General features: G+C 49.3%; 1 protein-coding gene across 7 annotated transcripts in view; it reads left to right on the forward strand.

Annotated features, from left to right (window-relative positions):
- The window catches only part of PTPRF (protein tyrosine phosphatase receptor type F), a 380389-nt gene that overhangs the window by 326336 nt on the left and 41170 nt on the right, over positions 1–12883 (forward strand). For 5 of the 7 annotated variants that reach the window (XM_069023152.1, XM_069023156.1, XM_069023153.1 and 2 more), the window contains 5 exons: positions 2201–2318; positions 4545–5123; positions 5753–5850; positions 11152–11405; positions 12090–12180. In XM_069023152.1, the coding sequence (XP_068879253.1) occupies positions 2201–2318; positions 4545–5123; positions 5753–5850; positions 11152–11405; positions 12090–12180 (1140 nt within the window). The remainder of the gene's footprint in view (positions 1–2200; positions 2319–4544; positions 5124–5752; positions 5851–11151; positions 11406–12089; positions 12181–12883) is intronic. The other 2 variants (XM_069023157.1, XM_069023158.1) reach the window with 1 other exon arrangement.

Raw genomic sequence — 12883 nt, forward strand, 5'->3', positions numbered from 1 at the left:
TGGTAAATCGATTTGTGATTTTTGTAGACACAGTACTGTCAAAACATTCCTTTCACTCCCTTAATGAGGCTGGAGAGTTACATTGTGAAACCTTCCACAAGCAGCAAATCCAGAGAAAATTGGCATTTAGATTGCTCCTAAATGCGGAAAAGCAATTGACATTTCCTATCATCTGTATTTCCAGCTTGTTGCAGTGCAGTTTTAGGCAGGTTCAAGTGATCAACTCAGGAGGCTGATCCTGCAGTAGTTGGCCCACGAAGTTATGTGGTAAAATTAGATATATAATCTTTAAACCACATTGATCGTAGTCATGAGAAATAACCTACACCCTCAACCATGACCTTTGGTTGAAACACAGATAGTAATAAGAAAACAATCACATTTAAACAGTTAAATTAAATTTTTCCCCACATAATTTTGAGATATAAATTTGGAGGAACAAACTAGAAAATGACCTTTTTAGAGTCAGCAATTCAATTACGTGCCCTACTGTGAGCTTCCCCAGCACGATACATTTCTCCTCCTGCTTTATATGGAGCATTCTTGCTCGGAGTGGCTATGTCATGACAGCACTGTGTTTGCATTATGCAATCAGACCTTCTTTCATCCATCCCTCGTCTCTCTCCCCTCCTCCCAGCTTGCTTGCTTTGCTCCTGGTGGCATGCTTTTGCGTGAGAAATTCTCTTTGCATGGGTTTGGGAGGAGTGAATTCTCCTGGGATGTTCAGAGTCTGCAGGTTTTGTGAGAGTGCTTCCCCGCGGGTCTGTTGGCACCGATCAGACCGTGCGTCCACTCACCCGCACACATGATCTGCTGCAGGGGCGGAGTTGGGATCGGACTCTGGTTCACACGGTGATTTTGGTGGGGTTCTTGTTGGTGCTTGTTGATACTTCTCTGGGCTGGCTGGTTCTGCAATGGTAACATGGTGATTTTGATGAGTAAGCCTGGGCAGGTAACCTGAACCAGCAGCACTGACTGGAAATCAGCAGGTTTAATAGTGTGGGTGTTTGTGTGAGTGAGTGATGGGAGACTGGCTGCGCTCTGAGAGCAACCACAGGCACCCCTCGTACCCCTGAAGCTGGCAAAGATCCCCCAGGCAGAGATCAGGCCCCTGCAGCAGCTTCTGACAGTGCCCATGCTGCCTGTTCTCAGCAGCTCAAACTTAACCCTCTCCATCTCCGCTCTTCTCCTTGTCTGAAGGGGTAAATAACCAAGACAAAGCCTCTGCCTCCTTTCCAAAAGCTTCCCCAGCCCCTTCTCCAGCCTGGTCATCTCTTGCTCCCTGATCCATTATTATCTGGGTTATTAGTGCTAATGGCCCAGGCACTCCCACAACACCCACAGATGGACACTGCTCAGGGGTACCTGCCCGAGCTGCTGGGAGCTGCTGAGCTCGCTGTGCTCACTCATTTGCAGACCTGGCCAGCCAGGCTTGGCACCAGTCACATTGCTGCTGGAGGCCAGGAGGGAGGAGCAGTGCTCTCCTCTTTGATCTCAAATTGAAGTGCGGAGCCATGCCCTCCTCCTGCCCAGAGAAAGCCAGAGCATGCAAGGATGCACCCCATGAGTCCGCCCCCTCACAGACCTCCCACGATGCAGGTTTTCCCTCCAGGTCTTGCCAGTGCCTTGCACTGACCCATCCCATCCCTGCAACCCAGTGCCTGGCAAGGAGGGTGAACGTGATGCTTAGAGCTGCAGGTGCTCCCTGCCCGGGGCCCCCCACCCCTGCACTGCCTCCCTGTGTTCCCCATAGCCCTACTGCAAGAGACAACTTTAAAAACCCTGGAATTAGCCCCCAAGAGGTTCTCATAGCCAGGTGAACTGGCTTTTGCTCTGGTTCACAGCTCCATAGTCCTCTGACTTAGCTTTCACACAGGACCATATCTGGATCAGATCTCCCTCTTGGCAGAAGGCGTGGGAGAGCACAGCTGCTGACATGGGTTGCTGGTGGGTCCCTGGAAAGGCCAGATGTTAAAGGCAGGGGTTGAAATCAGGCAGGTGAGTGTTGGAGTGGCAGCAGTTGTTTGCTAGCTCTGTGCAACACGTGTGTTTGAGCACGATGCATGAGTGTGGGCCAGGGAGTGTTGTCAGTGTGTTGCTGTTGGAGACACTGACCCTGGTGCCTTCCTTTTGCTTGCTCCAGTAACAAGTATTTGCTCTTCTTGTTTGCCTCTTCTCTGCCTCGTGAATGTACTCCCAGGAGACAGTCATTGGAGGCCTGCTGCCAGAAACCACCTACTCCGTCACAGTTGCTGCCTACACCACCAAAGGAGATGGTGCCCGCAGCAAGCCCAAAGTCATCACCACCACAGGGGCAGGTGAGTGTGGGGAGCAGGTGTCACAGCCTCATAGGGGTGGTGGTAAAACCTCCCAAGAGGTGCGTGGGGAGTATGGCCAAGAGGAAGCAAGAGGGTTGGAGACGCTGCAGAGGTACAAACTCTTGTGATCTCCAGCCCGTACTTAACAGGCTTTGCCACTGGATCACATGAGCAAAGTGCAGCAAACAGATGGAGAGCCGCTACCAGGGCTGGTGAGAGAGCAGTGAAACTCATGAGTCTGAGCTCATCTGCAGTCCAGGGACCTGTGAAGAGGAAGCCTGAAAGTCCAGGCCCTCCCTCAGCTTTGGAATCCTGGCCTGTCCTCACCTTGTTCCTGTAGGCAAGTGCCATTTCTTGCTTCCTGTGGTGACTGCAGTGCCGCCTGGAATGGCCCCTGGCACAGAGGGCTCCTAAGAGGTGCTTCTCAGCTCCCCCCTGCCAGTGATACTGCTGTTTCCCCAGGCTTACAAAGCGGAGCCTGGCTGCTCCTAGAGCCATGGTAAAACCTGGAATGCAACAAATCTGCTGTAGAAGTGCTGCGGACACAACTTCTAGGTCCTGGTGATCCCAGCTGGTTTGGTTCTGCTGTCTCAGTAGATGGTACCTGTGCCTGGAGCAGGGGCACCCAGGAGTCATCTGGCGCTTCCCTCCAGGTGTGGTCAAGCTTGCCTTTGGCTGTGGCACCAACTAGTTGACACTGTCTCTTGTCCACTCACATTTTCCTCTCACTAGGCTGTCCTGTAACCAGTAATCCTGCTGCTTCCTCACACCAACCACAGGAGCAGTATTTACCACTTGTTATTATGGGAATGCAGCTTGTGCAAACTGAGAGCGTTTGTTCCTGGTGCTTTTAAACAAGGAACAGCTTGCCATCTCCTCCGCACTGCATATGGGGAGCTCCAGAGGTAGTTTCCACTGTCACAATCTCAAATACTGTCTCCCTAGTGCCTTGCCATGATGTATTTTCTGTTCATCAAATTGCTACAGCTGTCCTATAAACAGGAAGAGCTTCCTAAACATCCCAGTGTTGTACTGTAAACCACAGTAGGTCTTCCCATGTTATGATGCACATTTTGAGGTTAATATTTGGAATCATCTTTGAAAATACTGTGTCCCTTAATACTAGCTGCTGTTAGACATTGTATTATGAGTGCAAGGAGGATAGCACTGGCAATGGGAATGTAATTGTATATCTTAAATACCTACAAATCAGCCCTCAGACCTGCCTTCCTACCGGCTCCGCTGCAGGTCTGACCTCAAAGGAGAGCATTGGTGCCGCCCTCTGATGGCAAAAAGGGGGTGTAATTCTGGCAAATACGGTTTTCTCTTGTGCTCGACTGTGGGCTCATACATTTCAAAACTGCAAGGATATTTAACTAGATTTGGCTGCAGTCCCATTTTTGTTTTCGTATCAATGGCCCCATGCCTTTGATTCTGAGTATCTTCCCTATCAGTTGATTTGTTTACAAATCTGAGCTGATGTGAAGACGCATCCTTTTTTTAACTGAAGGAGATCAAGGTATTAAACCATCAATTTAAAGCCATCAGTTCCTAACCAGTGATGGCAACACCCCTTGACTTGTGCAGCATAAGCAAAAATCCTGTGGAATGCTTGCGTTCACCTCTCACATCGACACTGACATCACGAATCTGCTCCTCAACTAAACCAAAATGTATTCTGATGGCAAACAGCCCACCCAGCTCTGCTCGCTGCCTCTGCAGATGGTAAAACTGCAAGGTTTCAGGATGAAACTTGTCTGCCTCCAGACAGACCAGGGTGCTGGAATCAGGCTCCAGGGTGTCTGTTGTGGTACAGTGCATCAGGGCCAGCATGGCCTGGTGCTGTGCACTGGCTGGAGTGTCTGAAGACCACTGATTGGGAGGACAGGATTCAGATCTTCTCTGAGATAAATATGATGCTTTGAGGTACCTTAAACGTTTCCTGTAAAAGGGGATGAATTTTGGGGCTGGATATGGCTGAATTTATTTCCCATTTAAATGGCAGCACATGGGAAAATGGCAACCAAGAGCTGGCTGGCTCCAGCTTCCCTCACCACCGGATTAGGGTCAGTCTGCCACTATCCCTGTGAATTGTCTGTCATCCTCTTCACCCTGTTGTCTGAACTTTCCCACTTTCCTCAATACTCACGGACTGAGCAGCACGGAAGCGGTCCTTCCTTCCCCTCCTCCCAGGCTATAGATGGTCATTGTGTGTTTATGTTTCAGTCCCGGGGAAGCCCACCATGATGATTAGCACGACAGCCATGAACACAGCCCTCATCCAGTGGCACCCACCCAAGGAGATGGTAGGGGAGCTGCTGGGTTACCGGCTGCAGTACAGACGTCTGGATGAGGAAAAAATGAACACGATAGACTTCGGGAAGAGAGACCATCACTACACGGTGACCAACCTGCACAAGGGGGCCACGTACCTCTTCAAATTGTCTGCCAAGAACAGAGCTGGCCCAGGAGAGGAGTTTGAGAAGGAGATCACAACGGCCGAAGATGTGCCAAGCGGCTTCCCACAGAACCTGCGTGTGGTGGGTCTCACCACTTCCACCACAGAAGTTGCTTGGGACCCCCCAGTCTTGGCAGAAAGGAACGGCAAGATCGTCAACTACACAGTGGTATACAGGGACATAAATAGCCAGCAGGACCTGGTTAACATGACCAAGGACACGAGTATCACTTTGACAAATTTGAAACCTGATACCACTTACAACATCAAAGTGAGGGCCCGCACCAGTAAAGGGGCTGGGCCACTCAGCCCCAGCATCCAGTCCCGGACCATGCCTGTAGAGCAAGGTAAGTGCCCCTCTAACAAGCCGTAACAGGAAGCTCTGCCTCCAGGACAGGGAGCTTTGCTTTGGTTCACGAAGCTTTGCTCCCCTCTGCTCTGACTGTTGTGATCAGGTACTGTGTGGCTCCCTAGTCTAAAACTAGTTCAGTGAGGGGAGGCTCAGTGAAGATTTTCTAAACTTGCCATCTGGGAGGAGAGGGGCGTTGGTGGTACCTTAATTGCATCCACAGGCACACTTGGATGTTTTATCTGTACATGAAAGTCTCTTACTTGAACTGGAGCAGGTGGCTCAGTCGGATCATCTGCAGATCCAGTACCTGAATAACACTGCTGTTTGATCATGACGAAGGGCCAAGGGAGTGTGAGTGGAGTGGGGATAGAGAAAGGCTGCAGTTCAGCCTACAACTTCCTTTCTGTGATGCTGAAAAATATAGTCAAAAAGCAGAACTCCTCTGGAGACTATAGACTTGGTAAAAGGCTGCTGCTCTCTTCTCCTCATTTCTTACTTCTCTGCTGTAGCTGAACTCTTTGACCTCTGCTGCTGAGTTAGACAAAGAGACTTGGAGTCGATCTGCTGCCTGGCTCCCTCCTGACTTGGCTTTACAGTGCTCAAATATCTTGTTTTTCATTTCAGTGTTTGCTAAGAACTTCCGTGTCAATGCCGTCATGAAAACGTCTGTGTTGCTGAGCTGGGAAGTGCCTGACTCCTATAAATCTGCAGTGCCTTTTAAGGTAAGAGTGGGATTTGGATGACAGGAAGCTCTACCTGTAGCAGTGAGCAGGACAGTGGATAGCAGCATCAGTTGGGTCCTATCAGTCAGGCTGACCACTGTAGCTCCATGATGGTGGTCACACAAGCTTGTCCTGATGCCTGACATGGAGCTGAGGTGTGAAAAGTTATAAATATGATTTAATCGCAAGAAATTAGCAGGACAAAATGCTCTGAAAACCAGCCAGTGAATCAAACTAAGAATAACTCCTTCTACAACGTGTCCTGTCTCAAACATCCGTATCGCCTTCATGAGTTACTTCAGAGCATCAGGGCAGATGCATAATCTCAGGGAGTGAAGGGGAGAAGCATCATCAGACTTCCTGAAGGTCTTACAGGTGTGAGCGGCACAAAATATGTCAGTACAGAGGGAACTCTGCAGGAATGGCTGCTGCTCTCTTTTCACCAGTACACTTCTGGATGTGGTGTCGTCCAGCAGGCTGCAGACAACACTGATGACCCAATGCCTTCCTGCTCTTATCTGACTCCCAGGACTTGTCACTTACGTGGGTAAAAGACTGGAGTGTGTAGACCTCAGTGCAGTTTCTCTCCATTAAGAAACAAGACCAACACGTCACATCATCAAAGATAATCTTCCCAGTCTCAGCACCAATCTGCTGCCTCTGCAAAGGTGCCAGGATGGAAGCAGTGTGACTTCTCTTTCTCCTTGCATGTGCCCCCTGCCATGCTGTGCCTAAAGTGCAAATGCAAGGCTTGCACGAGCTGTGGGGGATCCATGGCCAGGGGAATAAGGGGATATCTTGAACTGCATCCACATCAAAGTGTGTGAGCACCTCGCCTTCCTTGGTACTAACTCTCCTTGTTTAATCCCTGAAGCTGAATTACCTTGATCGATAGCAGACACTTGTTAACATACACAGTTTAGCTGAAGCAGACAAGGCTTTTGTGAAGACCTTGTGGTATTCAAAGCTCTCCCAGATGCAGGGCGCATTAGGATCAGTGTTCAGGTGTCTGGCTGCAAGGAACGTCACAGAGCCCTGTTACTTGGCACTCTGCTGCAGAACCAGCGCGCTTCATCTCACCTTGTCTTGGGGCCCAAAGCCCAAATCGCTGTCTGACAGTGCAGTGCTGGAAAGGGACAGTGTGACCTTTGGAGCATTACTACCACACAGGGATGGTGGAGTGGTTGGAGGTAGCCAGGAGCCAGGGATGTAATGCTGATGCCCTGTCTGTCTGCTCTCCTAGCTGCACAGCTGGGATTGCTTACACAGGGTGACTCAGGGTCTGCCCCTCCTGTGGGTTAACCTTCAGCTGACACAGGAGATGGCATTAGCCACTTGCTAACTTAAGAGCAGTCACGCAAACCAGGGTGTTACAAGGATATTTCTCTGTTAGTGCCTTCTTTTTATTAATATTCCCAGACTTGCAGACACACGAGTCAAGGCCAGGAGCTAAGAGGGTCAGTTCTAACTCGTTGATTGTGCCAGTTGAAAGAAATCCTTAACCTTCAGGGTTTTGTATTTTGTTTTATAAACAAGGTTCACCTCTCTCCTCTAATTCAGGCACATGGGATGCTGGGGCCAGAGCCTGATACTGTAACTAGCATAGCAGATAAATCTCCATGGGAACAATTAGTATTATCTACACTTGATAAACAGTCTCATGCTAAATCTATGTCCCAAAGGGTGTCATATTCTACTTTAACAGATTTAATTAAAGTAGATATTGTTCCAACAATGAATAGTGAGGCACAGGCAGGACTGGTGCTTTTTTTTATTAGAGAATGAACTGGGACCTTACGATTTTTTTCATTGCTGCCAAATCAATAATGAAGTTTTGAGATCTCTTTGGGGAATTTTCACAGCTTCTTCTGGTCCAGAAGATAAATTCCTTGTAAAATGTTGCCCAGCAGTTGTGGTGGAGCAGAGGAACTATTCCTTTTTTTTATTCCACCTGCAGAAAGCAGTTCTGGAGCTTTCATGGAAAGTGCAAGATAGATACAACCTTCTCCTTGGGGAAAGTGCATTTTCCTGAGACACATTCTTCAGCTTAAGAGTGGGACAGAGGATATATTGGTTAAAGGCAGCATTACAAGGTATTTTAGAAGTGGGGAGAAGGAACAGCACGTTTTGAGCATTCAAAGGATACAGGTTTGGAAATAACCCCTGAGAATGCTGGGCAGTGCTTTCTCACAGTGTATCCCATGGAATGTAGTAATTACTCCTGCCTGCAAATACTCCAGCCTTGTCTACTTCTCCATCGAGTCATTATCTTTCCCAGTGTTGCACACTATGTGTCCTTTCATCTTTTAGTTCAATACATTCTGTACTGCCTTGAAATCAAGTATGAGACCTTCAGCAGTGACATTTGGACCCACCTAGCTTTGCAAATCTTGTCCTGTGGGTAGGAGCAGCACAGATGACATTTTATAGCAATCCATGGGCTAGTCAGCACTGTCTGGCAGTTCAGAGCCCTTGGGCCAGATTTCCTGCTGACTCTGGTAGTTACCAGTGGGCCATGATGCAACCTCTAAATAGCATTCCTGCTTGAGCTTCCGGGCATCTTCCAGCTGCACGTGAATGACTGTTTCTGAGCCCTTACATTATTGTAAGGTTTATGTAGAGGCCTTAATTAATGGTGCATAACATTTGAGGAGACAATGTGTTGTGGCAGGTAAAGGGACACAGAACTGCTGCAGAAGCAGTGAAAAGGAGGGATGGCAGAGAATGCTTCAGGAAAGAATTGCAAATGCCAATTTCACTGTCTTTGGGTGCAAATTACTGTGCATGGCAATAAAAATCATCATCCGGTGTCAGCACAGAATCAGAGGCCGTGTCCTGGCCAGTTGCAGTGCAGAGCAAGCAGGGAAAATCTGAACTGAAATGCCTGACCACCTCTTCTGCCTCCTCTTGCTCTAGTAAAATAGCTCTGTCCCCAGCACATGCTCATGTGCAGGCAGTTGGTTGGTGTCTTCCCTGGAGCACACTGAGAAGCAGTTGGTGATGCATTTATTAGGGAAGAATTCATAATGAGAAATCTTATCCAAGAGCCAGCAGAACTCTGTGGGCTTTTCATCCTTTCAGCATAGGTCTTTATGTTGGAATTTTGTTTTGTTCAGATCTGTGTGGGAGCACATGAAAGAGAGGTCTGGCTGCTCCTTCAGGACACGCCCTGACTTACAGGCATCTGATATATCTGGACCTGTACTATTGCAATGACATTGCAAGGGGTGGTGCTGGTCCAGACAGCAAAGCTGCTAAGATGATTTGAAATCTAGTAGTCCTTTGGTGTGCCTACTTCTGTGTCAGAGCAACTATATATCTGATATTCCAGTGCTGCAAGAAGCATTTCTTCATTTTGATTTTTCACTCATTTTAGCGCTCAGCTGCTGTACATGTCTTTGGAGAAAGGGATTAAAGCCCAGGAGAAAATATCATTAAGAGGAGTCACAACAGAAAACAATTCTCTCTGGCTGTCCTACTGTGCTACCTTTGACAGCCTTTCCTGCATGTGGAGCAGCAGCAGAGCCTTTGTCCCTGCAAACCTCTGCTACTTTAGTTACTTGGTGCTTACTTTTGCAGACCATTTCTGAAAACTGAAGCACATCAACAAATGAGATTGATTTCATCTCTTCTCCGTAGCTGGCTTCTCTCTGCTGCTCTGTTACCTGCTAGGAATCTTTTCTCACCAGCAAAAAACCTCAGGCTCCTTTCCTATCCTGACCTCCATGCAAACTGACATGAAGAGGATTGAAGCATGCTGTTGGTATTGCTGTTTGGATAACACAGAAGCTGAGCTGCAAGTTCTAGGCCTAGCCAGGTCCTTGTGCTCCACTGTCCTTCAGATCTCTTTCCAGGGCCTCTCTTCTCCTTCCAGCTTCAACACTGAACATTAGAGGAGTGTTTATCAGCTGCCCTTGTCCAAGAAAGCTGGCAGCTTTCTGTAGATTTCAGCCACCTGCTGAAAGGGGGACTTGAAGAAAAGTTTGTTTCCCCCCTTGCTGCCTGCATCAGCCTGAACGGTGGGCTCAGCTGGTGAAAATTTATTTCAAGTAATTTGTCTTCCACAGAGCTGTCTTCTCTGTCTCTCAAGGCCACTGTTGGAACAAGCACATTTTACCGTGTGGTCTCTGCCTATAACACCGAGTAGCTGCCAGGGTTTAACATGGTCCAGCTCTGCCACTGCCAGTTTTTGGCATGCTGTGTCTCTGCGCCACTGTCAGGAATCCAGCACTCCCCTGCCATGCAGGACAGTCGCCCGGTGCAAAGAAAGATGCTGGTTTTTTGCAGCTGGGATGCAACCTATGGCCTCTCTGGCTGTCTGTACCCCATTTGTCTCTGTCTCCAGGAACTGTGTGAGTTTTTGCTTGGCAGAGGCAGCACCCCGGGTTTTGGCATAAGGAGTTGTTCCAGCAGGATCAGGATCGAGGTTCCCAGGGCAGATGGGCTGTTGGGTGCAGCTAATCCAGCAGTGCCCATGGCTGCTGTGCCTGGGGGAGAGGTGGGCATCCTGCATATCTCCAGCAGGGCATTGAGAAGTGTTGCTAGCTGAGGGGCCCAAGGGGGAAGCTGTGCATGGGGGGCTTTGCTCTGCCCTGGCCACCTGCTGCTTTTCCCTGCCCACAGCCCCTCGCTGCAGGCACGGCAGGGAAAAGCAGCTCCGACCTCCTGCCCACGGCTGTATGGCACCAGCATCTGTTGTCATGACGACAGGGTGTCACACCTGCAGAGCCGCCGTTCTGGGTACCAATTTGTGAGCCCTGTGCTGGATTTGTCAGATCATTGGTGAGGCATGTAACCCCCCCGGTCACCTTGCTGGGAGGGGGATGATCTGCATTAAGCATCCAACCAGGCATCAGCTGGTAGACACGGGAGTGACACCAATTTAAAGCAGAGGGGATTTTACACCACCAGCCTATTCCGTGTTGTAGCCTCATGAGACAAGAAAGAAAGACCCATTCATCTCCACTTGAGGGCAAAGCGCAGCCATCTGGATTCCTCCCCCACGTAGGTGCTGAAAAGCAGCACATGTGGCACCACCAGCCTCACCGCTGGCCCTGGCCACCCGGGCTGAGATGACCCGTCTCTGCTCCATCACTGAGAGGCACAGAGAGCACAGCTCAATGCTCTGCTGGGGGTTACTCTTCTTTAGCTAAAGATTTATGGCTGTTTACAAAGCATACAGTAGCCAAACCACCTGAGGGAGGGCCCAGAGCCAAACTGTCATCTCTAGCACTGCTATTTTGAGTGTGAGTTTGCAGCAGCAGCTGTCAGCTGCATGAACATGTCCTTTTCCTGTTTCAGATTCTGTACAATAGCCAGAGTGTGGAGGTGGACGGCCACTCGATGAAGAAACTCATAAGTGACCTCCAGCCAGACACAGACTATTCTTTTGTGCTAATGAACCGTGGGAGCAGTGCAGGGGGGCTCCAGCACCTCGTCTCAATCCGCACTGCTCCTGATGTCTTGCAAAGCAAACCCATCGCCACAAACAAATACATACAGGAAGGAAAATTCACGCTCGCTCTTCCCAAAGTGCAGACCACTGTGCCAGTTCGGTAGGTGCCATGCCTTTGTGGAGAAGGTGGGGTGGGGAGAGAAAGGCAGGGCAGACTTCTGCCAACCCATGGGTTCTGTAACTTGGGAGTGAATTTCCAAGCAGGCTGTGGTGCAGAGGCAGGCATTTACCCATAACATGGGATCACGCTCCTGGCTCTTTCTGAGCAAATATTGATGTGTAATAAAATTAAGACAATTCTCTGACAGTTTGCCCTCACCCTGGTGGGTATATTCCAGATGCTACCAGCAAAAATACGGTTGAGGATCAGGAGGGACTTTCTCTGACACTGTATAATATCCTTTAAATAAATAATGCCTAAAGCCTCAAGGAGATTAAAAAAGCGAGTTTGTGGAAGTCTTATTCGTTGCTGTGGTATCCTTGTGCTGAAGCACAATTCCCCCAAGGTTCTTGCTACAATCCGATTATATAAATGTCCTTCTCACAGCTCCTACACCACCCTCTGGAACACAGTCTGTAGATCTTCATTATCCTAATGAGTGCTAATGGCAGTATTCTCTTCTCTGGTGCAGCTGGAAAACTAGCCTTTTCCTTATTGAGCCCTTTTGCTGCTTAAAGGGCAGGGAAAGGAGTAGGTCACCCTTGAGGCATGTGGCACACATTATTCGGTGACCTGCCAGAGAGGTGGCTCAGGGTCCCGTGCTTACACTTCCTTCCTTCCCAGGTGGTACTACATCGTGGTTGTGCCAGCAGACCAGAGCACCAGAACCCTGACTGCTCGGTGGCGGACACCTGATGAGATGGAGCTGGACCAGGTAAGAACCTGTAGCAGCTGCTGTCATGGAAGTGATTCCCAAGTAGCCCAGCACACTTTGCTCAGGCCTCCTGGCAGCACGATGGATGCAACGACACAGGTGCAGGCTGCACATCAGAGGTGGGAGGCTGTGGGATGGGTGCCCACTCAGCCTTTCTTGGTGACACTGTGTGGGAAGGAGGCTGGGGTCAAGCTAGGGAGGAGCCACTTCCCAGAATGTGCCCCTTTAGGAGTCCACACTTGAGTGTCTCAGAGCTCTGACCAGGACAGATCCTGTCCCAGGTCATGCAGTCCTTGCAGCCTTTTTCAGATGAAATGACCATGCTAATATTGAAAACAAGCTAGGAGAGAAAAGTATTGGTTTCAGTTCATTAAGGTGCTTTGTCAGGAGGCTTTTCCCTCTCTGGGTAGGACTAAGCCTGCAGTGTAGATAGAGAGTTCACTCTTGTACCTAACAAAACCTGCAAAGCTCCCTTCACACTTGCTTTTTAAAGGCTTTGAGCGTTCACCAGCCATTACCCCAAGATACAGCTTGTGCTGTGCAGGAGTGCTCTGACACCCAAAGCATGGAACACGTGCAGGTGTCAGGAGACTCCCCCATGAGGGCTTTGTGGGCTCTTTCTTCCCCACACACACTGCCACCCCCAGAGTATAAAGGAAAAACTCCAAGAAATCAAGCACAGAAAGATCCATTAAGAGAACAA

Source organism: Aphelocoma coerulescens, chromosome 8, assembly GCF_041296385.1.
Source record: "Aphelocoma coerulescens isolate FSJ_1873_10779 chromosome 8, UR_Acoe_1.0, whole genome shotgun sequence".
Taxonomy (NCBI): Eukaryota; Metazoa; Chordata; class Aves; order Passeriformes; family Corvidae; genus Aphelocoma; species Aphelocoma coerulescens.